This window comes from Podarcis erhardii, assembly GCF_964252035.2.
Source record: "Podarcis erhardii genome assembly, chromosome: 8".
Classification (NCBI taxonomy): domain Eukaryota; kingdom Metazoa; phylum Chordata; class Lepidosauria; order Squamata; family Lacertidae; genus Podarcis; species Podarcis erhardii.
In genome coordinates, this window is record NC_138499.1 from 65,655,737 (window position 1) to 65,681,135 (window position 25,399).

Consider the following 25,399-nt stretch of genomic DNA (forward strand, 5'->3'; position numbering starts at 1 on the left):
CATGGTAATGCCTGCTGCTCAATGAGCTTAATCTTTATATTGTTGTTGTTGTTAGAATTTATTTACCACCCTTTACCTGGGGGTCTCAGGGCGGTTCACAGAATAAAATCAAGATAGAAAACCACAAAATACATAATAAAAATAAAAACAACAACCCAATAGCCTCACCCCCCCCAAAAAAACCCCCCTCACATTTTAAAAAGGCATAGGATGTAAATCAGATCAACCATAGGCCTGGTTAAAAAGGAATGCTTTTGCCTGGCGCTTAAATGTGTACAATGAAGGCGCCAGGCAAACCTCCCTGGGGAGAGCATTCCACAGACAGGGAGCCACTGCAGAGAAGGCCCGTTCTCATGTTGCCACCCTCTGGACTTCTCGAGGAGGAGGCATATAAAGGAGGACCTCAGAAGATGATCTCAGGGTCCAGGTAGGTTCATATGGAAAGAAGCGGTCCTTGAGGTATTGTGGTCCTTGAGTTTGATTTAATTTATGATTGTCCTGCAAGTGGGTTTGTTAAATTTTTACTTTAAAGAATTAAAAGTCGGTGTCTGAAAATTGTGAGATTAAATGGTAAAGGGAAAGGAAGTAATTCTGGGATGGGACCCAAGTGACAAGAAGGAACTAAAAATGCCATGTTGGTCATCTCTTTGTGTACCTGCAGATGTTCTGGAAGTGCAGGACGTCCATTTGTTCAACCGTGAAGATGACATTAATAAGAGAGAACACCACACGGAGCGATACTACAACCTCAAGCTGATTGTGCGCCGAGGGCAGCCCTTCCACATCCAACTCTCATTCAACCGCCCATACAATCCAGAAAAGGACCATTTCTGGATTGAGTACATTATAGGTAAGTGTCAAATGGTGATGTTCACCACCACCCTTCTCTTCACTGGATTATTATACTAGACGGGGTGTGTGTGTGGATGAGATGGGATTGGAGGAGGGTGTCCTTACAGATAGCAAAGACTGCTAGGTATCTAGAAGATATTGGTCTTTGCTTTGAAAAGCAAAAAATAAAGCAAAAACAAATTATTTCTCAGCACTTCAAACTGGGGTGGGTGGGACTGTGTATCTACATTTGAAATGAGCCATGGCAGGAGACAGAGAACGTTGTGTAATTTGCTTATTTATTAAATTTGTATACCGCCCTTCGTCTGTAGATCTCAGGGTAGTTTACAGCATAATAATACGAGATTAAAAACACAAAATACATAAAGGTTTGTCCAGGGAGAAATGAGTGGAGTGAGTTCCAACACAAATGAACTGCAGCCTCTGTAAATCAGTTGTTAACGCCTCACCTTTCCTAAACACTATGGGGAGGAAGGGAATAAAATGGCTTGGTTTTAGACATAGCCATAGTTTAGCGTTACAACCTACATTTCATGTGAGGAGGATACCAGAGGCTTCCACTTTCTGTTTAGAGCTGTGAGAAGTCGTTCGTGGAAACAAACAGACAAAGGACTTCAATATAAGGTTAACCCTTTTATTAGTCGCGTTTGCAAAGGCGGACCCTCCGTACCCGTAGATACGAAGAGCCTCGATCAGGCGTAAGCGCAGCAGTTTTATCCCTACAGCTGCCGCCCCTCTCTCAGAGGCTTGGCTTACAATCTACTTATCAGAGTTCAACACATTTCTAATACATTGTCCACTCTACACTAACCACTTCATCTATTATCAGATATGGGCCTACGCCCCTTGGATTTCTTTATCCTGTGTACGCAGTTCATGGGGACTTTCCAGACTGAGTTTGAGGCACACCCTTGCTTGTAATTTTTCTTTATTTCTTAATCTCACAATCCCCCCTCTCTTTTATACCTTGCCTCAAACTCACATAGCTGCTCCCAGTGATTTCTCTCCTCCTCATTTGTCGGTATGGGTTCGTATCTCATTGCCTGGATGATAGTATGTGTATTTCTTTTCATTTCTCCAGACCTCAGTGTAATTTACCTCGTGAGCCACCCAAGGCCATTGGTCTCCCATGTTTGTTCCTCCACACACGAAACAATTCCTCACAGTTAACTCTTTGGCGATGGTCTCAGCCAGGCTTAAAAACATGTTATGGGCTCTTGGGGGTAGGGGTAAGTTGTTTAACTGCTGTATTTCTTCCTCGAAGCTCTCATATACTGAAATGAGCTTTTTGCTAACTTTTGTGGTATGTATTTTTATGATCAGTTACCCATAAGGATCCCTTCCGGTTCCATCTATCCCCAAACCAAAATGAATATATTTGGGGCTAGCGGAAGGACGTTCCTTAGCCCATAAACATACAGGGTTGCATTTCCCTGAAATACAGGCCGTTAAAGCCGCCCCCTTGGTGATATTGATCCCCTCTGGGCCCCAATATGGGGGTGTCCCTTCCACCTCACCGGTATACCAATAATTTGTCGTCCGAGTGGCCCCTACATTAAAACCGGCAACCTGCTGGGACAGGTACTTATTCTTTTGGAGATAGGATCTCTCCCAGCTTAATGATCCACAGGTGACTCCAGCTTGATTGTTAGGCCCTTGCCCCTTGGCGATGGCAATGCACGCATCAAAGCAAACATGTATCTTCGCTGTGCCCCTGGTGGAGTTATGGGCTATATATCCCTGCCTAGTTTGTGCTAGGGAAAACATGGACGCTCTCTCGCTTGCTTTGTTTGCTGTTCCCCCTTTATATCCATATACATATATGCTGGATGTAATGGGTCCCACTGCTAGGGGCTCGTAACATTCTGTCTTATTTTCTCTAGTTTTGCATCTAAAATATTGGGTCTGATTATGGACACAGGGATCTAATTTTTTTCACACATTCTAGAGCAACGTTGTAATACATTAGAGTTCGTGTAATCATAGTCCCAGTCTTAGTAGTCTGGATGCACTGGTCACAATTCTGAATTTCTTTGGCCGTGACACCCCTTAACATGATCAACAGGCCAATTCCCATCACTACTTTCTTTACTCCCTCCCTTGTCATTGTTTCTGTCTTAATTGGTCCACTGCTTGCACCACTGTAGGGGTTCTAGTCAGACTACAATGGACCTCTCCTTCTAAGGTGATTGTGCAATATTGGATAATTATGTCCTCTATGAAGATTATGTTACATAACCTTGTACAATGCACTCATAGTACACAACACTCACAATGGGCACAACAACAACATTCATAGAAGCACTCGCAATCACAGAATAGGCACATTAAGGTCAGCGTTTGAGTCCTCTCTGGTTCCTGGTTCCCTGATTGGTAAGCGTCACCTTTAGTGGGTTGTCTGAATCAACAGATACCCTCCAATCTTGCGGAGCTTTCTTGACCCTATGATAGTGCGTCCACCCGTGCTCTCTGGTCCTTACTGCAGATTCGGTGGTAAGCAGTACCTGGAACGGACCTTCCCAAGCAGGTTGTAGCTTCTCCGCCTTCCACGCTTTTATCAGGACCCGGTCACCAGGCTGAAATGTGTGCTGATGTTCCAATAGTGGAGGACGCTGGACCAAAACGCCACGTCTATGAAGAGACAACAAAGACTGGGAGAGTGACCGCAAATATTTTCTTAGGAACAAATCTTTAAATTCTACCAGGGGCTGACCCAGCTGGGCTAGGTATGGTCTTCCCATCACCAATTCGAAGGGGGAGAGTCCCAGGTCCTTTCTTGGTGCTATTCGTATTCTTAACAAAGCCAGGGGAAGGTTTTTCGTCCAGGGTAGCCCATTTCCCAAGTATAATTTAGTCAAGTGTTTTTTAATTTCTGCGTTCGCCCTTTCTACCTTCCCACTGCTTTCAGGATGCCATGGTGTGTGGAGGTCCCATTTAATCCCCAGGGCTACCATCACTTCTTGTAACACTTTCTGGGTAAAGTGTGTGCCTCTATCTGAATCTATGGCCTCGATTATACCAAACCGGGGAACGATATGTTCTAGAACAGCCTTAGTAACCACCTGCGCCGTCGCCTTCCTGCTAGGGAAAGCCTCTATCCACCCTGTGAGATGATCCTTGAACACCAATAAATATTTCCGCCCCCCCCTTTCGGGTAGTTCAGTGAAATCTACCTGCACTCTTTGGAAAGGCCATACTGCTAACGGCCTCCCTCCTCTCTCAGTTGTTTTGGCCCTGGTCTTGTTTACTTTTTGACATATCAAACATTTCCAGGCTATGGCATGTGCCATAGGCCACATGTCCTTACTTCAATATAGGGGTCTTACCATATTGATCATTGCTTCCGTCCCGAAGTGCCCACCCTCATGCACCTTTTCTAGGATCCCCATCATTATAGCTTTTGGTATTACCACTTGTCCTGCTGGGGTTTCCCATCAATTATCCCTCTGTTTCCATCCCTCCTTCTTCATATAATCAATTTCTTGGGGGGTAAAAACCAGGTTTTCTGTGTCTGCTTTGGTCAAGACAGGTATTTTCAAACTATATTGTTGAACCAGTGCGGCTCTAGGAATGCCCTTGGCGGCTTCCTTCGCTCTCAAATCAGCCCACCTGTTTCCTTCTTCTTCGGGACTCGTTCCTTTGGTGTGGGCTGAAATATGAACCACTGCCACCTTTTCTGGTCCAGTAAGGGCATTCAATAGCCTTTCTAACAATGCCATGTGCTCTATTTGCTTTCCATCCGCCTTAATATATCCCCGGTCCCGCCAAGTTCTACCAAAGGTATGTACCACCCCCCATGCGTAGCGGGAGTCTGTCCATATGGTTACCTCTAAGCCCCTTGCCAACTCGAGAGCCCGTATCAGGGCCATGATTTCACATTTCTGAGCCGACCAGGTTGCCGGCAAAGCCCCGCTTTCGAGAATTTCCCCATCTTCTTTAACTATAGCGTATCCTGATTTTCTCCTCCCTTCTTCAACATAACTTGAACCATCAGTGTACCATCTTTCTCCTTCTGCTAGGGGCACTTCTGACAAATCTTCCCGGACTTTTGACATTAATTGTATAGTACTCATACAGTCATGTTCATCTGGCTCCCACTCTTTTCTTTCCCCGATCAGAAACTCAGCTGGATTTAAATTTCGGTCAGTTCCCAGAGTAATATTGGGGCTTGTCCTCAAAATAGTTTCATATTTTACTAAGCGACCGTCCGTCATCCAGGTGGAGGCTGCCCCCGTCATCACAGTAGATATTTGATGTGGGCTATGAACTATTAGGGCCCCTCCAAAAGTCAATTTTCTACTCTCAACCACCAATACAGCCGCTGCTGCCACCGCCTGGATGCAGGTGGGCCATGCCCGTACTACTGGTTCCAGGGTTTTGCTAAGATATGCAACTGGCTGATATCGCCCCCCTCTCTTTTGGGACAAGACCCCTACAGCAGTCTGGGAACCGATCGTTACTTACAAGTGGAACGGTTGCTGAAGATTGGGCAATGCTAAGACCGGGGCCCCGATCAGTGTCCTTTTTATTTCTTCCCATTTTAATCCATCCTCCTGTTCCTCTTATTTTCTATAAGGTACTTTTTCAATTGTGTCATCCAATACCTTTCAGTCTCCCCCTCAGGGTTCCAGTTGTACATTTTGTCCGACCCTATAGGGTATTTTGGCCAAATCACCCTACAGAAGTTAATCATAGTCACTTTTGACAAACCAACTGTATATTGTCTCATATAATCCTCATTCCATTGTATTAATACTTGCCCTAATGGACTATTAGGGTCTATAGGACCCTTCACATTTATCTCCTTCTGTCTCTTACTCTGACCCTTACCCATGGTTTACAATGTCTCCAACTTCACTCTCTATCACAATCACACGGAATCGCCTGGCCGCTTCCCTCGCGGGATAGACGGAACCGCAAGCTAATCCTCTCGTCAGGGCAGAGCCCTGATCCACACTCACACGTCCGTATGGAACCTCTCTTTCACTCAAGAGACGAGTCTCTCACCCCCGCCCCGTAACACAGTTTACAAAATTCTCACGTCTACTCACCCAATACAGTCCAGCGCCGCTTCTCGCGACTAGTGAACAGGCGGGCGTCCCCGCTGGGCTCTCGCGGTCCCTGACCGCTAATAATCGAGACTGTCTCTCCCACCTATATTGAGTCCTGTCTTAGCCCTTGTGGATCGCTATGAACAAATCCCGGCCCCGAGCCACTCCGAAAGGACGGAGGGGCGCCTGCCCGGGGTCCGAGTATCGCTCAAGCCACCCGTCAAGGGCCCCACGTTGGGCGCCAGAATTGTGAGAAGTCGTTCGTGGAAACAAACAGACAAAGGACTTCAATATAAGGTTAACCCTTTTATTAGTCGCGTTTGCAAAGGCGGACCCTCCGTACCCGTAGATACGAAGAGCCTCGATCAGGCGTAAGCGCAGCAGTTTTATCCCTACAGCTGCCGCCCCTCTCTCAGAGGCTTGGCTTACAATCTACTTATCAGAGTTCAACACATTTCTAATACATTGTCCACTCTACACTAACCACTTCATCTATTATCAGATATGGGCCTACGCCCCTTGGATTTCTTTATCCTGTGTACGCAGTTCATGGGGACTTTCCAGACTGAGTTTGAGGCACACCCTTGCTTGTAATTTTTCTTTATTTCTTAATCTCACAGAGCTAACCACAGTTCCCTGTGCCATCCAGGAGCAGGAAAGTTCATATGAAGAACCCTTTTGATAGCCAGAGATGAGTCAGGTTGGGGTAATAAGGAAGGTTAAAAGAAGGTCAGGGGATTCAGACACGGAAATGACTTGCCTTGTGTGGGAGGAACAGAAAGAAAATGCTGTATCATCTCTTGAATTTTCATGATTAGTCGAGGGCCACAGCTAGCCTTGGATATTCCAAAAAGGCTTTTGCTGTTTCAGATCATCCTTCCGCCTGTCAAAGTAGTGGTCCCATCTTAGGCAGGCAGCCGAGAGAGAGAGAGAGAGAGAGCGAGAGCGAGCGGAGAGCAGGGGGTGATGCTTGGGCTAATCATATAATCATTGATTTTAGGGTCAGATTTCAAACCTTCCTGATCCTGTTATAAAATAGAAAAACCTTCTCTTTGGAAAGTGCCTCTCCACGGGGGAGTCCTGCTGACTAATCCCAAAGAAAATAGCAAATCGCATTCCCTGCCCATCAAATCTCATTTTAATAAGGTGCCCTGAAAGAGGATGAGCTTGGACCTCTTCAGAAAATGCAAATGGACACTCACTGCAAGATATGCTTGCCAGCTGGCATCTGTCTGCTCACAGGGAATGATGAATGGCCAAATCCTAGGTGATGCTTGCATTAGATCTGGCACTGGGTTCAGGGGATTCAATTATGCATATGCAGCCAGTTCCTGGCTGGCTGGCATGTATTTGGATCAGCTCTGGCCTCAACAAAGGGTCTCTCTCTCTCTCTCATCACAATGGCACACAGCAAAGCTAAGTTGCACAGAGCCTTGGAGCATGTACAGAGTTCCAGCCAGACCGAGCATCTCAGTAACATCAGTAACATGAGCACCTGGTAATCATTAGTATACTGATCTAAAGACTGAAGTTCCATTTAACTACCATGGATTATTGCCATTTTAAAAAAGCTATCCTCCATGAACTGTCACAATTTTTAAAGCCATCCAAGCTAGTGGCTATTGCTACATCCTTTTGGTAACGAGTTCTGTGCATTTTTATTGTACAAAGAAATAGTCCTTTTCTTCTTTGGTTGGTTCAGAACATGCTGCATGTTGCATCGATTACTTGTTGATTACTCAATGCTTGATTCGTAATGGAAGAACAGTCTGCTTATGAAAAACATTTGTGCTGTGTTAAAGTTGCTGTTGACTAATAAGCTAATTCTGTGTGCTGCAGTTACCTATATAGGGCAGTATTCAACCACATTTTACCTAGAGTAAATCCACTGAAATTAACGTTACATTTGCATTCTCTTCCTGCATCTGAATGCCTGCGAACTACTGAGTCCATGACATTTGTGGCAAATTTACTATTCAGTCTACATGACTTACTGATGCAAATCTTTCTCCACAGCCGTCTCCCCTACTGTTATAAACTCTTTGAGAATTATTTTTGATTTGACATTTAATTTGTCTTCCTAGGAACTAGCTGTATTTTTGCATTTGTATTATTGACTGCCCCCCCCCTTTCTGTTGCTGCACAATAATCGTGTAGCCATTTATTAAATCTGCTAGTTAGGAATTAGCATGCATTTAGCTTTTTCATTTCTATATGGTGAACAGGTGTGCCTTTTCAGGTTTTCCTTTCAGGTTCTTTTTCATTTGGAAGGAAGGATAGTCCATGTATGTTTGGATAAAATGCATTGTCAATTAAATAATACAGACGGAGTCGAGAGAGAAAAGAAACTCCAATAAGACTTTACTGACGAAGACTGAATAAAAACAGTGTTTAACTTGAGGAGAATGAAACAGAGAGGTTTTGTCTTTCTTACTTGTACATATCAGGGAGACATTCAACTAAACATACAGAGGGAAACTCCCTCAGAAGTATCTAGCCAATCAGAGCACATGCCACCTCACAAAAGATCATGCCATGGCCTAGGTGCTAAGCAACACCTCCATCCCGCTTCTTGGCTAGCTGACATACTGATAACAGAAGTAATCCTTAAACTATAAACTGAATGACCGCTGCTGTTTCAACAAAAGGAGGTTGAATCTTGTATTAGAGAAAACCCAATACATAATTGGGTTTTCACCATGAATTCCTTGGTGAACTACCCATCACATTCCATTCTTCCCTATTCCTTTTCAGGGCTCAGATCTGGTAACTTGAGTCACCACCAAACAGCTGCTAAATATGGGTGGGAGACATGGTGTGCTCTGCTGCTTTGCAGGAATGGAGAGATGTTGGAGGCATGGAGACACTGATCCCACCTGCCATGTTCTCCTTGCAATCTGTAGGACTCACAGCAGAGATAAGAAACCTATAGCCCTCGTGGTCTAGTTGAACCACACGCCCCCTCATCCCTGACCATTGGCTGTGCTGGGTGAGACTGAAGGGAGTGGAAGACCAGCAACATCTGGAGGACCAGAAATCTCCCATCTCTGATATGCAATTTAGCTTCATCCCTTGGACACTCTTATTCCAGTGCATACCTTACCCTCCTGCTGTTGGGCACAGAGCATACAGATCCCTGTCTGTTGAGTATATCCATAGTAGGCAATGTTGTGTCAGTTCCATATCCTTACTGAAAATATAAGTCCTCCTAATAACGGCTTGTTCAAAAGGCAGCTAAAAGATCACATCAATCTCCCCTTTTATTGCGTCTTCCTGGGTCTGACATTAAATCTGTTGATAAATTTATACGCCACCTCCTTGCGTTAATGATCTTTTTCCGTGGACGGCTGTAAATCTTCGGATCCATTTGACCTCTGCCAAACTGGCTTCTTAAAATCCATACATATTGGTCCAAATGCCCTAAACACTTTTGTTATAAGCCAATTGACTGATATACATAACAGCATCCATAAAAGAGCTCTTGGGTTAAAGTCGGCATTTTCTTGGCTCCTGTATTCCTGTAAATCCATGGATTCTTGGACAAAGATAACTTTGTCTTTCTCTTCTTCCCTCTGGTACTCAGTCTTGTTGCTCTTGATAACTGTGCAGTCACAGCTGTAAAGAAAAGGTGAGGACAGACCTATTTGGGCTGGGTGGAATAAGAATTCTCTACCACAGCGGTGGGCTGAAGGCGGGGATGTAAGACGGCAGCATTTTTATTTACTCCTTAATATTTGTCATAGAATCCAGAATGCGTTAGCTAGACTGGTGACTGGGAGTGGCCGCTGGGGCCATATAACACTGGTCCTGAGAGATCTGCATTGGCTCCCAGTACTTTTCCAAGCACAATTCAAAGTGTTGGCGCTGACCTTCAAAGCCCTAAATGGCCTCGGTCCTCTATACCTGAAGGAGCGTCTCCACCCCCATTGTCCAGCCCGTACACTGAGGTCCAGCGCTGAGGGCCTTCTTGGTAGTGGCGTCTGCCCTGTGGAACGCCCTCCCAGCAGATGTCAAGGAAGTAAGCAGCTATCCTATTTTTAAAAGACATCTGAAGGCAGCCCTGTTTAGGGAAGTTTTTAATATTTAATGCTGTATTGTTTTTAACACTCAATTGGGAGCTGCCCAGAGTGGCTGGGGCAACTCAGCTAGATAGGCAGGGTACAAATAATAAATTATTATTATTATTATTATTATTATTATTATTATTATTGAATCATAGAACTCTAGAGTTAGAAGGTACCATAAGGATCATCTAGTTCAACCCCCTGCAATTCAGGAATATGCAGCTTTCCCATATGGGGACTGAACCTGCAAACTTGGTGTTATCAGCACCACGTTCTAACTGACTGATCTATCCATGACTCACATGAATCACTGTTTCAGTTCCACCCAGTATTTCCTCATCTTGCTGACCAGCATGGCAAAATTGCATAACTTACGTAATTTGCATTGTAATTATGATATTCCACCCCATGCAAAAGGCCGTCCGTTTCACTGCAAAGGAATTCCCGTGCAAGTGGAGAGAAATAGCAATCCATTGCATATTGTTTGTGGACTGAAAGTGGCAAAATCCAATAGGACTTTCTGAACTGATTTCTGCTCAGGACATGGGATTAATAAGAGAACACGGGCAATTTCCACTTCTGTTTCTGTTGGCAATTTTCAGCATCCCTAGCTGAAGGTAAATTAAGATCTACTGCGAGACCTCTGGGCCTTTTGTAGTCTATCAGCAAGGGCGTTTGACTCCCAGGCATTGCAATAGCAAAACTAACTTCCCCACCTAAATGAGGCTGTTGAAACAAAGAAAACTAACCAGGGCTGAGTGGACTTTTGTGTGAAAGAACTGTGAGCTCAGGTCAGTTCTGGTACCGAAAACAAATCTCTAGGTTTAGAATGTGCTCCTTAATTCTGACTTTGGGTGCTTCCAGGCAGTGACTATTTTTAGGTTGGGAGTCAGTCAGATACCAACAAATTTGGATTGCACTCTTATAGTCAGTTGGGAGGTTTTGCACAACAAATCTACTTCCCCCAACGACTGGATTTCCTGTGATATGGAAACTGATGGGAAAATGCACTGCAAAGTGTGGGATAATTACACTTGTTGGATCAGGATGAGTATCAGAATTGTGCACAGTGGTCACATATTTGTCTTTCCTAGCTTAGCAGCTGGCATGCAACATTTTTATTTGGGGGGGGGAGTGCGTGTGGTTCACATATTTTAGGAAACAATGATTCAACAGTAATAAATAACAGCTTCTTCAAAGGGTGGAGTCTTTTGCAGAGTATGAGAACAATATGGTTCATGGTCAAGTCACGAAGACCACTATTGAATCAATGAGTCGTCGTCTTCTTCTTCTTCTTCTTCTTCTTCTTCTTCTTCTTCTTCTTCTTCTTCTTTTCTTCTTTTCATTTAACAGAAACTTGGGCGTTTGATTAATTAGCCATGCAACACTTAGCTGCAAATGGCATGATGTGAAAAGCACATTTTTTTCTTTAAAAAAATTGTCATAATGAGTAAGATGTGTGCTGGCTGGGGCTGAAGTGACTTCTGGTTCAAAACATCTGGAGAGCACCACTGGTGGTGGAAGGGTGGCGGTGAGGGCGGTCCACCTCGGGTGTCATCCCTGAGGGGGGTGACATCGCCGCACCCCCCCCCCGGGACACTCTCCTCACCCCCGGGTGCACAACATGGGCTCTGCTCCTGGTGCCAGAGCAGCTAGCTCCGCCTCTGGAGACCACTAGAATGGCAAATACTAATAGCTGTTTGACACCATGATTCAGAGCAATTGTGACAGCGATTTCTGTACACTTTGACAAAACAGAGAGAGCTGCGATTGTGCCAGGGGAGGATCAGTTTCAGGTCTTCAACCTATCACCTGTTGCTGAGACTTATCGGTACAGCTGCTTCAGGCATTGTGTATACTTTGGTTTACTTCTCTGGTTTTATTTGTGGAATTAACTGGGTCTTTTCTCTTAAGAGAAGGGTGGGAAACTGCAGACCTCCCAAGTGTTCCTGTTTTCCAGGGACAATCCCAGATTTATAGATCCCAGTTTTCCTTAGGATGTCTCAGTTTTCCTTAGGATGTCCCAATTTTCTTCAGAGAAATGTTGAAGGGTATGGAGTTATGCGACCCCATAAGACAAGGAGATAAGTAACTATACAACCTTTAGAAGACATCTGAAGGCAGCCCTGTACATGGAAGTTTTTAAATGTTTAATATTTTATTATGTTTTTATATATGTTGGAAGCTGCCCAGAGTGGCTGGGGCAACCCAGTCAGATTAGCGGGATATAAATAATAAATTGATGAAGATGGAGATGATGATGGAATAGGACATCCTTACAGTGGACCCTCTGGATATGAACTTAATTCGTTCCAGGGTCCTCACGTACCCTGAAAAGTCTGAAACATGAGGCGCTGCTTCTGCACATGCGCACAGTGTGATAGAGCTCTTCTGTGCATGCGAAGGCGGTGTGCAGAGCGTTTCTGCACATGTGCATGCAGCAAAATCTGGAAGTATGCACTTCTGGGTTTTCTGCGTTCGCAACCCGAAAGTTATGTTACACGAAGGTAACGTAACCCGAGGGTCTACTGTATTTTCATCAGAGAAATCGGAGGATATGAACTGGATAAGACTGGTGGGTCAGATCCTTATCTGCCTTACCTAGCTTCTGCCCCTGTGGGCCACACTTCACAAGTGAGTGGGTGGCTCACATGTCATGCACCTGATATCATAAGGACATCAGCTGACATGGGACTTTTGTCGAGACTTCAAAGCACGTCACAAAAAGCCCTGCACAACTCTGAAGCACCGACAATCAGCTGGTTGCCTTGACTTCAAAGCGTCTTGAAGGACTCTTTGCAAGGAATCATAGAAGCCTAGAGTTGGGACCATGAGGATCATCTAGTCCAAACCCCTGAAGTGCAGGAATCTTTTGCCCAACGTGGGGCTCAAACCCAAGACCCTGAGATTAAGAAGCTTGCAAAAAGCATTGTGCTGTGCTTTGAAGGCCTGCCGGCCAGCTGATAAATAATGCTTCGGAGAACCCTTTTGACCAGAGGGTGGCAGCATGAGAACTGGCCTTCTCTGCAGTGGCTCCCTGTCTGTGGAATGCTCTCCCCAGGGAAGTTCGCCTGGCACCTTCATTATATACCTTGAGGCGCCGGAAAAAAACGTTCCTTTTTAACCAGGCCTTTGGTTGACCTTAATGACATTCAACACCCTTTTAGAATGTGGCTTGGGAGGTGGTGGTTATTGGGTTGCTGCTTTTGGTTTGATTTTATATGTCGTGCTCTTGTTGTGAACTGCCCTGAGACCTCCAGGTATTGGGCAGTGTATAAGTTGAATGAATGAATAAATAAATAATAATAAATAATATTCAAAATGAATTTTGGTGATGCCCCCTACTCTTGTCCTCCTTGTAACATACCCTCCAATATTTATCTGATGAAAACAGGGATATGCTATTCAACAACAACAACAACAATTTTACAACTTACACCCTACTAATCTGACTGGGTTGCCCCAGCCTTTCTGGGCAGCTTCCAACACAGACACACACACACAGACACACACACACACACACACACACACACACACACACCATAATAAAACATTTTTAAAAACACCCTTCTCTATACGGGGCTGCCTTCAGATGACTCAGGGGTCAGATAACTCCATACCTTCCAACATTTATAACTCTTATTATTATATTTCCTGGGCGTGCCTGGAAGCCAGTGATATGAATGAAGGGTCAAATAAATAATTAAATAAAGAGAGGGAGAGAGCCCTGTCCTTGTTATCTATCTGATCTGTGGTGGCGGCTGGCGGGGGGGGGGAGGGGCGAACACCTTCTGCATTCAACAATACTGCTTGAAGGGATGGAGAGGAATATCTGGAATGGGAAGCAGCAACCAGGAAGCCAGTATACAGCTGTTGTTTTGAGGCTTGCTTGCTCCCTCTGCTGGCTGCATGCAGCCAGGCACCCTTGGTTGCTGAGTTTGCTGTGCACAAGGGCTTGGATTTGAGATGGATGAGATTGAGGATGATGTAATCGGAACCTTGTTGCCGGCAGATGGTAGCAGCACCGCTATCCCTTTTCTTCATAGGTTCTGAAGGGTTTTTTTTTTGTTTTTGGTACTGCTTCATATAAGCCTGCAAGCTTCACCAGCAGGGATGTAAGAAATGTTTGTGTGTGTGTTTTGCCCTGTTCAGGAGGTGATTACTCTGCTGTACCAATGCTCAGGCAGGGATTTGTTATTTATTTGTTTATTTGTTTATTTATTTCATTAAATAAATACCGCCCTTCATCCGTAGATCTCAGGGCAGTTCGCAATATAAAAATACAAGATAAAAACTCAAAATGCATAATAAAAACAATGGCAACGACAAAGGCCACAAACCAACAATGCCCCTCCACAAGAGCCAGTGTGGTGTAATGGTTAAGAGCAGTTGACTCGTACTCTGGTGAACCGGGTTCGCTTCCCCACTCCTCCACATGCAGCTGCTGGGTGACCTTGGACTAGTCACACTTCTCTGAAGTCTCTCAGCCCCACTCACCTCACAGAGTGTTTGTTGTGGGGCAGGAAGGGAAAGGAGATTGTTAGCCGCTTTGAGACTCCTTAGGGTAGTGATAAAGTGGGATATCAAATCCAAACTCTTCTTCTTCCTCCTCCTCCTCCTCCCACTCCCACAAACACATTTAAATGGATATAGAATGTTAACCAGCCCAAGGCCTGGTTGAAGAGGAACGATTTTGCCTGGTACCTAAAGGTGTACAATGAAGGTGCCAGGCAAGCCTCCCTGGGGAGAGCATTCCACAAATGGGGAGCCACTGCAGAAAAGGCCCGTTCTTGTGTTGCCACCCTCCAAACCTCTCGTGGAGGAGTCACACAAAGAAGGGCCGCAGAAGATTATCTCAGGGTACAGGTAAGTTCTTCATGTGAACCTACCTGTACCCTGAGATACTTTGAAGTATTGTGGCCCTAAGCCGTTTAAAGCTTTATAGGTCAAAACCAGCACTCTGAATTGGACCCAGAAGCTAATCAGCAGACAGTGCAGTTGGGTCAGGATCGGTGCAAAGTGCTCAAGCCATCTTGTTTTGGTGATCAAACTGACTCCTGAATTCTGCACCAGCTGAAGTTTCTGAACCAAGATTCAGAGGCAGCCCTACATAGAACTCATTGCATTAATCTAGCTTAACTAGATAGCAGAAGTTAGGCTATCCCTGTCCAGATAGGGGTGCAGCTGGGCCGCCAGCCAAAGCTGATGAAAGGCACTCTGCGCCACTGAGGCCACTTGAGCCTCAAGCGACAGCAAAGGATACAGAAGTACCACTAAGCCATGTACTTGCTCCTTCAGAAGGAGTGTAAGAGCAAGAGCAGGCAACCTCCCAGCCATCTGGGCTAGGGAACCGCCCACTAACAGTGCCTCAGTCTTATCTGGATTGAGCTTCAATTTGTTGGCTCTCATCCAGTCCATGATCAAGGATAAAGACTTGTCTCTGCTGCCCCCAGAGGACAGGAGGACTAGATCTAATGGTCTTCAGTTGCAGGCAAGTAGATTCTGGATAAACATGAGGAGAAACGTGTTGATGGTAAGAGTGGAGGCAATTACCTAGGGATTATTGGTGGATGGATGGCAGCTAACAGATTGAGGTTGAATCCTGACAAGACAGAAGTACTGTTTTGGGGGGATAGGCGGTGGGCAGGTGTGGAGGGCTCCCTGGTCCTGAATGGGGTAAGTGTGCCCCTGAAGGACTAGGTGCACAGCCTGGGAGTCATTCTGGACTCACAGCTGTCCATGGAGGCGCAGGTCAATTCTGTGTCCAGGGCAGCTGTTTATCAGCTCCATCTGGTACGTAGGCTGAGACCCTACCTGCCCACAAACTGTCTCGCCAGAGCGGTGCATGCTCTAGTTATCTCTCGCTTGGACTACTGCAATGTGCTCTGTGTGGGGCTACCTTTGAAGGTGACCCGGAAACTACAACTAATCCAGAATGCGGCAGCTAGACTGGTTACTGGGAGTGGCCGTCGAGACTACATAATATCAGTCTTGAAAGACCTACACTGGCTCCCAGTACGTTTCTGAGCACAATTCAAAGTGTTGGTGCTTACCTTTAAAGCCCTAAACGGCCTCGGCCCAGTATACCTGAAGGAGCGTCTCCAGCCCCATCATTCTGCCCGGATACTGAGGTCCAGTGCTGAAGGCCTTCTGGCGGTTCCCTCGCTGCGAGAAGCCAAGTTACAGGGAACCAGGCAGAGGGCCTTCTCAGTAGGCCTCCCTGTGGAACAGATGTCAAAGAGAAAAACAACTACCAGACTTTTAGAAGATACCTGAAGGCAGCCCTGTTTAGGGAAACTTTTAATGTTTAATAGACTATTGTATTTTAATATTCTGTTGGAAGCCGCCCAGAGTGGCTGGGGAAGCTCAGCCAGATGGGCGGGGTATAAATTAATAATAATAATAATAATAATAATAATAATAATAATAATAATAATAATTTATTGTCTTTGTTGGAGGTCTCTGAGCAGCCATCTCTGTGGGATGATATGGCTCTGGATTTTCTGCCTCAAGCAGGGGAGGTGGCCTGGAATACTGCCAAGGTTCCTTCCAAATCTAGGATTCATTAATAGTTGCAGTAGAATGGTTGTTCTGTTACACGATGTCACCATGCTTTGTGTTGCACAGGTTCCAAAGTAGCATCACTGTCTTTCGAATTGTATTTATGCAAGGTGCCTTGGAGATCCATCTGGTTCAAAAGTTAGGATAGATATAAAAATCCTGATGGAAACTGGGAATAGAAGAGAATTTTGTCCAGTCTGTGTTGTAAAACAAACCGACCCAATTCACACCTTCCAGGCTACTACATCAATGCGAAAACCATTCTCCTTTTGATTTTGCACTTCTCCAAATTTGGTGAAATATTTCTCAGCTCAGTGCACCAAAATGCATTCCTCTTTTAGAATAAAATGTGTTTAGGAATGTGTATATTAAGATACTCTATGTGTTAGATTGCCATCAATGCTGGAGGGATGGAGTCAATCTATGGTTTTAAAGGCTGTTGCTTGTTTAATGGGGTTTTATCTGTGATAGTACATTATTGAGATACAGAAATTACTGTTTTAAATTGAGTACTTTATTATGTTGCATCCCAACAAGGTATTGGTTTTTTTGAGGAAGGCCGTGTTAAAAATATTTTAAGTGAATAAATGTACACAAAACTATTATCTTGATCTACATATGTAGTTTGAGTTCAGCATTCACTGGATGCAAATAGTAGCCTAAAGATCAATGAACAAATGATGATGAAAAGCTTGAATCAAGAAGCCCTAATTATGCAAGGCTCTCTCTTTTTTTACGTTCAGCTTGATTCGGCTTCAAATTACCCCGTTTCTAAATATAAATGTCAAAGATTAAAGCATCCAAAAGGGGCTGTGATAACAAGCTGCATAAACAAACTTTTCAGATACGCTTGTGCTTTAAATCTGTTTCATTTTTGTGGCGCTGAATACTGAGCAGGCACTTTGCAGTTTTAAATTGTTCCCACAACCCTCAAGTACCAGATATTTATCTGTGTATTTGCTCAATGCCATCAAGGCGCATGGCATCATACAGAGTGCATGAGGAGAGTTGTCTACCCCAAGGAGCTTCCAGTCATCTCAAATTTGACTGGAGGAAATAGTGGAAGGGGAAGGGAAGAAGACAGGAGTAAGCACAGAAAAAAGGTGTGATCCAATTACAAGTGTTTAGGCTTTTGCTGTAGCAAGGAGGTGGGAGTTAGGAGGTTCAGCGAAAGTCTTCATGATACAGGTGGGACCTGAGAGGTGTGGCATCATGCAGGAAGGGAGGCAGGTCCTCCACTGCAGGTGATTGGACTCGATGAGCCTTGGGACCCTTCCAACTCTACAGCTCCGTGATACAGGACAACAGGAGAGAATGGGCAGAGGTTTTTTTTTTTCCTGGACTACAGCTCCCATCATCCCTTATCACTGGCCATGCTGGGTGGGGCTGATGGGAGTTGTAGTCCAGAAGCATGTGGAGGAGGCCATGCTGATTATCCCTGGACCACATAGCAGTTCTACATCTCATATTGATGTCTGTTGTCCCTGAATGCATGCATGCTTCCTAACAAGTCCATAAGTTAAAAATATGAGCTATGAAAGAGAAATCAAATGCATTCCTCAACCACAAAAGGAGCACATTAGAGAGGCCTCCTCCTCCTCCTCCTTCTTCTTCCAAATATGCCAGTTCAGCAGGCTGATTTTTCTCTTGGCATTTCACTTTCTTTAGTAGTTGGGTTTTCTTCTGGGCTTGGCTTGCCATTATACTGTAGAGCAGAGCTGAAGCTGAGCCCCTACTGTAGAGAGAGGAAAGGTCAGGCCCAGCCACCGTTCAAAGAACGAGTCGGCATTCAACTTGCTGATCCCATTGTTAGCTGCCACCGGCCTCTCATCTTGGTTGCCTCTTTAGCATCTCCCTCTCCACCTGATTCCCTTTGAAGCCCCCTTTTAAAGTGTCCTTTGCTATATCTTCCCAAATGCACTATTGATTTGGCTTTTCTTTCTTGTGTTCCTTCTTTTGAAGGCCTCTTTCTTCTTCCATAGGGCCCAAATATTCTGGGTTAGATGGAAGGTTTCCTGAGTTGTGTCAACCAAGGCCGCAGGAACCAAAATATAAACTAGAATTGCACTGGAGATTAAAGTAGAAGAACCCTGTCAATAGAGATAAATCCAGGGCTTTATAGGGGCTGTATCTAATCTCTAGATACACCACGTTCAGTGCCAAAGTTCAGGTCCCAAAAATGTGTTTCTGCAGTTATATCTCCTGCTAAACCAGGAACATATCCCTGTCTTTGCACCTTTCCTGAGCACAGTAGTTCCTACTTTACAGGAATATGCAGAGTGGGACAATTCTGGGGTATTGGAACCTGCATTATACCAAGTTAGGTCCATGTAGCTCAGCATAATCCAAGGGTGATGAACCTTTGGCCCTTCAAATGTTGCTAGACTACAACTTCCATAATCCCTGGTCATAATACCTGCACCTAGTTCATCCCGCCCCCAAGTGCAGGTCACCTGTGCAGCGAACTACACTGCTGCCATTGGCCAGGCTGCCTGGGACTGATTGGAGCTAGTGGCCATCTACATCTGGAATACCACAGGTCCTCCACCCTATACAAGTTGGTAATCATGGGAGGGCAACATGCCCACCTGCTCAATTTATATGGGCGGGTGATGTTTGTAGCTAATATTAGGGAAGAGCCTACTTTGCTGGCTATTTTCAGATAGTGCCCGTTGGTAGCAAATCCTAACATTTGTAGAATTTAATATTGAGGCCTGGAACTTTTCTATGACTAGGGCAGGGTGGCAATTTCTCTCTTTTTTTCCCTACTGAGGGCTGCATATGCTTGGGGGCAATCTGTGGGTGGGTGAAACGCCAGAGCAAAACATCGGTCAGATCCACCCCAGGTTCCTCTCTCTCTCTCTCTCTCTCATTCTGACACCCCCTTCTCGCTATCTGGGCCAATCTACACCGTGCTTTTAAAACACATACAACACACATTTAAAGCACATGACCTCCACCTCAGAAGGAGCTGTTGTTTCCCATTACACAGTTACAAGACCTAGCACCCTTAACAAACAAAAGTTCCCAAGAATCTTTGGTATCAGTCATGTGCTTTAAATACGCATTGGATATGCTTTAAACTTATGGTATGGATCTGCCATGGAGAGCCAGTGTGGTGTAGTGGTTAAGAGTGGTAGACTCGTAATCTGGTGAACGGGGTTTGCATCCCCGCTCCTCCACATGCAGTTGATGGGTGACCTTGGGCTAGTCACACTTCTCTGAAGTATCTCAGCCCCACTCACCTCACAGAGTGTTTGTTGTGCGGAGGAAGGGAAAGGAGAATGTTAGCCTCTTTGAGACTCCTTCGGGTAGTGATAAATCGGGATATCAAATCCAAACTCCTCCTCCTCCTCCTCCTCCTCCTCCTCCTCCTCCTCCTCCTTCCTCCTTCCTCCTCCTCCTCCTCTTCTGCCAGGCTCTTTCTAATGCCCCTTTTCTCTCCCCACCTAGCAGGCTGCCAGAGGAGGGACACATCACTCTTGTCAAAAGTCTGAACTGATTGCTTGCAGAGGGCTTTTGCCAATCCATTTTGGCTCCCACCTGTTCCCCACTGCCTATGTCCTTACCAAAGCTCTCAACTGATGGTTTGAAGGGGACTTTCCCCTCTCTTTCCATTTCTCACAATCTTTTGGCTTTCCCCCATTTTTACCCACTGGTTCCTCTCCTTTCTCTCTCTGTCTCTCTCTCCAGGCTTCCCTCCCTACATGAAATTAGGTGGAGGGCCACCGGTTCTCCACTCTAATACAGTGGTACCTCTGGTTGTGAACAGGATCCGTTCCGGAGGCCCGTTCGCAACATGAAAAGAACCCGCAGCGGTGTGTCTGTGCATGCACGGGTTGCAGCTCACTGCTTCTGCGCATGCGCATGATGTCATTTTGCGTGTCTGTGCATGTACAAGCTGCGAAACCCGGAAGTAACCCTTTCCGGTACTTCCGGGTCGCCGCGGGATATAACCTGAAAGAACGTAACATGAAGCAAACATAACATGAGGTATGACTGTACTGTATAGGGAGACCTGCAAGGATGTTGGTGCTTAGAAGATCCTTCAGTGTACTCAATGAAGGAATTTGTTTACAGGGTATTTTTGTGACTTCCAAGTCTTGGATTCTTTTGTCCCCTGTTGGGAAGACCCAGTTTTCTGAGTGCATGTTCTGGAAGTTGGGCAATAGGGGCAGTACAGGATTCCTACTGGTGTACCGACCTCCCCGCTGCACCAAGGATTCCCTGCCCGAGCTGCTTCAGGTCGTGGCGGATATGCTCCTGGAGACACCTAGCTTGGTTGTCCTGGGGGATTTTAACATCCATGCCGACACGACCTTACAAGGGGCCGCTCGGGACTTCGTGGAAAGCATGGCCTCCATGGGGCTGTCCCTGAATAAGTCTGGCCCAACTCATAGCCACGGACATGCCTTAGACTTGGTGTTTACCTCTACGGATGCTGGTGATCTGACATTAACTAAAAGCGAAACAAAAGAAATGCCATGGTCAGATCACTTCCTGGTGCAACTGGACTTCTCCGCAACCCTTCCCCTCCGCAGGGAGGTGGGACCGATTCGGATGGTCCGCCCCCGCCACTTAATGGATCCAATTGGCTTCCAGAGAGTGGTAGGGGATGCTTTATCCCAAGTTGATGGCCTTTCAGCTGATTCCCTGGTGGCCCGCTGGAATGCGGAGTTAACCAGGGCTATTGACTGTCTGGCTCCGAAGCGCCCTCTCCGATTGCATGGAGCCCGGACAGCCCCGTGGTTTTCCCCGGAGCTGAGGGTGATGAAACAATCGTTGAGACGGCTAGAGCGCCGGTGGCGGAAAACTCATTCTGAATCAGACCGGACACGGGTTAGAGCTCAACGTCGAGCCTACCAAGTGGCAATGGCGACGGCGAAGAGGGCCTTCTTCACCGCCTCCATTGCATCTGCAGAAAACAGCAGCAGGAGACTTTTTCAGGTGGTTCGCAATCTATCAGAACCACCTGTACCACCAGGGCCTGGTAGGGACCCCAAGATCTCCTGCAATGCTTTTGCAAAGTTTTTTGCAGATAAAATCGCTCAGATTAAGAAGGAGGTAGACTCCACCGTGGGAGCAGGGCCAGGGCGGGAGAGTGCTAGAGTTCTGTCTGGTCCTGTTACATGGGATCAATTCCAATCTGTTACCTCCGAGGATGTGGACAGGCTGCTTGGACGAGTGAAACCGACCACCTGTCTCTTTGATCCTTGCCCATCCTGGCTGATAAAAGCGAGCCGGGAAGGGCTGGGCGATGGGATCTGCGGGGTGGTGAATGCTTCCCTCTGTGAGGGAGCCTTCCCAGACCCGCTGAAAGAGGCGGTCATTAAACCGCTTCTTAAAAAAACATCTTTAGACCCGGCCAATTTGGCCAACTATCGCCCAGTCTCAAATCTGCCATTCTTGGGCAAGGTGATTGAGCGGGTTGTTGCTGAACAACTCCAAGCACGCCTGGAGGAAACGGACCATTTGGATCCCTTCCAATCAGGATTCAGGCCTCACCATGGGACTGAAACTGCCTTGGTCACGCTGGTTGATGATCTCCGGCGGGCTAGGGACAAAGGTGAGAGCTGTTTCCTAGTTCTGCTGGATCTCTCAGCGGCCTTTAACACCATCGACCATAACATCCTTCTGGACCGTCTAGAGGGGCTGGGAGCTGGGGGCACTGTTATACAGTGGTTCCGCTCCTTCCTCCTGGGCCGTGTCCAGAAGGTGGTGGTGGGGGGTGAGTGTTCAGACCCCTGGGCTCTCACTTGTGGGGTGCCTCAGGGTTCTGTCCTCTCCCCCATGCTTTTTAATATCTATATGAAGCCGCTGGGAGAGATCATCAGGGGGTTTGGACTGGGTGTTCATCAGTATGCAGATGACACCCAGCTCTACCTCTCCTTTAAATCAGAACCAGTGAAGGCGGTGAAGGTCCTGTGTGAGTGCCTGGAGGCGGTTGGAGGTTGGATGGCGGCTAACAGATTGAGGTTGAATCCTGACAAGACAGAAGTACTGTTTTTGGGGGACAGGAGGCGGGCAGGTGTGGAGGATTCCCTGGTCCTGAATGGGGTAACGGTGCCCCTGAAGGACCAGGTGCGCAGCCTGGGAGTCATTTTGGACTCACAGCTGTCCATGATTAACTCTGTGTCCAGGGCAGCTGTCTACCAGCTCCACCTGGTACGCAGGCTAAGACCCTACCTCCCCACAGACTGTCTCGCCAGAGTGGTGCATGCTCTAGTTATCTCACGCTTGGACTACTGCAATGCACTCTACGTGGGGCTACCTTTGAAGGTGACCCGGAAACTGCAATTAATCCAGAATGCAGCAGCTAGACTGGTGACTGGGAGTGGCCGCCGGGACCACATAACACCGGTTCTGAGAGATCTGCATTGGCTCCCAGTACGTTTCCGAGCACGATTCAAAGTGTTGGTGCTGACCTTTAAAGCCCTAAACGGCCTCGGTCCTGTATACCTGAAGGAGCGTCTCCACCCCCATCGTTCAGCCCGGACACTGAGATCCAGCGCCGAGGGCCTTCTGGTGGTTCCCTCATTGCGAGAAGTGAGGCTACAGGGAACCAGACAGAGGGCCTTCTCGGTAGTGGCGCCCGCCCTGTGGAACGCCCTCCCATCAGATGTCAAAGAGATAAAGAATTACCTGACGTTCAGAAGACATCTTAAGGCAGCCCTGTTCAGGGATGTTTTTAATATGTAATGCTGTATTGTTTTTAATACTGATTGGGAGCCGCCCAGAGTGGCTGGGGAAACTCAGCCAGATGGGCGGGGTATAAATAATAAATTATTATTATTATTATTATTATTATTATTATTATTATTATTATTTAAACAATACAAACTTCTGCAAGTTAGTTTTAAGGAGCAAGCAGATGTTAAAGATAAAAACATTGACAAGAAAGCTAAATTATGCAGACAGTAAAAAAAAAAAGAGCAGTAAATCTACTGTAATCCTACTGACTTCCATTGGACAGTTCCCAGCCCAGATTTTGCTGCACCATCAAAATGTAAGACAACGATTCATCTGCTGCACTCATACGCAAAACCATATTTCTGCCTCTTCTCTTCCCATCTCTGCAGGGCGATATCCACAACAAAGCAAAGGCACATATATCATCGTCCCTTTGGTTCAAGAGCTGGAAAACGGCAAATGGGGTGCTAAGATCACTCACAGTGATGGAAATTCTGTTGGCCTGAATATCATGCCAGCTGCTGACTGCATTGTCGGGAAATTCCGCATGTATGTCGCCATCTTGACTCCGATTGGCATTCTCAGGACAAGGAGAAACCCAAACACAGATACGTACATACTATTCAACCCCTGGTGTGAAGGTAAGGAATGTGCAGAGGATGTGGGGAGGAGGATTGTCCTATTAACATGTTTGGTAGTCGATAGCATGATCAAAAACCCTGCCTCAGTGACTGTAGGCTGTGTACACTGGACACTGAGGTCCAGCGCCGAGGGCCTTCTGGTGGCTCCCTCACTGCAAGAAGCAAATTTACAGAGAACCAGGCAGAGGGCCTTCTTGGTAGTGGCACCTGCCCTGTGGAACACCCTCCCACCAGATGTCAAAGACGTTTAGAAGACATCTGAAGGCAGCCCTGTTTTGGGAAGATTTTAACATTTGATGGATCATTGTATTTTAATATTCTGCTGGAAGCCGCCCAGAGTGGCTGGAGAAACCCATCCAGATGGGTGGGGTATAAATAATAAATTATTATTATTATTATTATTAGTAGTAGTAGTAGTAGTAGTAGTAGTAGTAGTAGTAGTATTAGTATTAGTATATACACATTTCCATTTCCTTTGGCTCCAGTGCACTTCCGCCACTGGGGTTTGATGCCACGTACATGGAAAATTAGCCACAATCCATATCTATCCTGTAGTTTCTTGAGAAATTCTCTTGTTCGATGCATTTTCCCTCAAACCAGTTTCCATCCGATTTGATCTACTTTGCAGTTAAGCTGAAGTGCGTACATTTGTGTGTACAGCCATTGCACATGCTCAGGCAATAGCTTCATGAACAGGAGTTGTGGTTTGTGTGTGTGTGCATGGGAAAGCCAACAGGTAAGGGTGCATCAAACAAAGACATCCTCACTCCTTCTCTGGTGTGTACAGCAATGTGCAAACGTGACTTGAAACACAATTCAGCAGGGGTGGGGTGGGAACCTCACTGTATTTTAAGCTACTAATGCATACGTAGTTGTACAAACCCAAAGTTTTATAGGGGGTGGAGAACTATCCTCTATACATAAAGAATATGAAGATGAAGAGCCATATACATTTTTAAGCATCGTGCCAAACAGATTTCAACAGATTCTTTTTCATGTGTTCACTGGGTGGATGCAGGCAAAGCAAAAAACCACCCCAAAAGTCATGGGGCAAAAGAAATTCTCTGATTTTTAGCTCGTGCTCACCCTTACAAGATGGCCAAGAGTTTTCAGATTTTAAAGAAAACCTTTTTAAAAAGAGGCTTTCCCCATAGCTTCCCACCAGCCAAGAATGACTTGGAAGTGATATTGTTTTGTGTTGTAGAACATCGCTTCCAAGGCATTTGGGGACGTGTGGTTGGCAGGAAGTGGCATGAGGCTCTCTCCACAGGTTTCTGTGGACTGAAGTCCCCACTAAGTCCGAGGAAAGGAAGTGGCAACCACCTCCTAAAATTCCACCCCAAGAAACTGGCCCCCATTTTTATCAGGGGAGAACATTTTCAGGAAACTGGTGTGTATGTGTGTGTCCAGGGCTGTACCTCAGTTGGAGAACATCTGTTTTGCATGCAAGAAGGTTCCAGATACATCCCCTGGCATCGCCTGGTAGGGCTGGGAATGTTACCTGCCAGAAACCCTGGAAAGCCGCTGTTAGTCAGTGCCA

The 25,399-nt window shown here is 46.0% G+C and overlaps 1 protein-coding gene and 1 long non-coding RNA gene across 2 annotated transcripts in view; one reads left to right on the forward strand and one right to left on the reverse strand.

Moving 5' to 3' along the window:
- LOC309348104 overlaps nt 1-25,399 on the reverse strand; it is a 436,068-nt gene that overhangs the window by 278,815 nt on the left and 131,854 nt on the right. The window lies entirely within an intron of this gene.
- Nucleotides 1-25,399, forward strand: part of F13A1 (coagulation factor XIII A chain) — an 81,142-nt gene that overhangs the window by 9,762 nt on the left and 45,981 nt on the right. The window contains exons 3-4 of the mRNA XM_081873041.1: nt 662-850; nt 23,608-23,859. Coding sequence (XP_081729167.1) covers nt 662-850; nt 23,608-23,859 — 441 coding nt within the window. The remainder of the gene's footprint in view (nt 1-661; nt 851-23,607; nt 23,860-25,399) is intronic.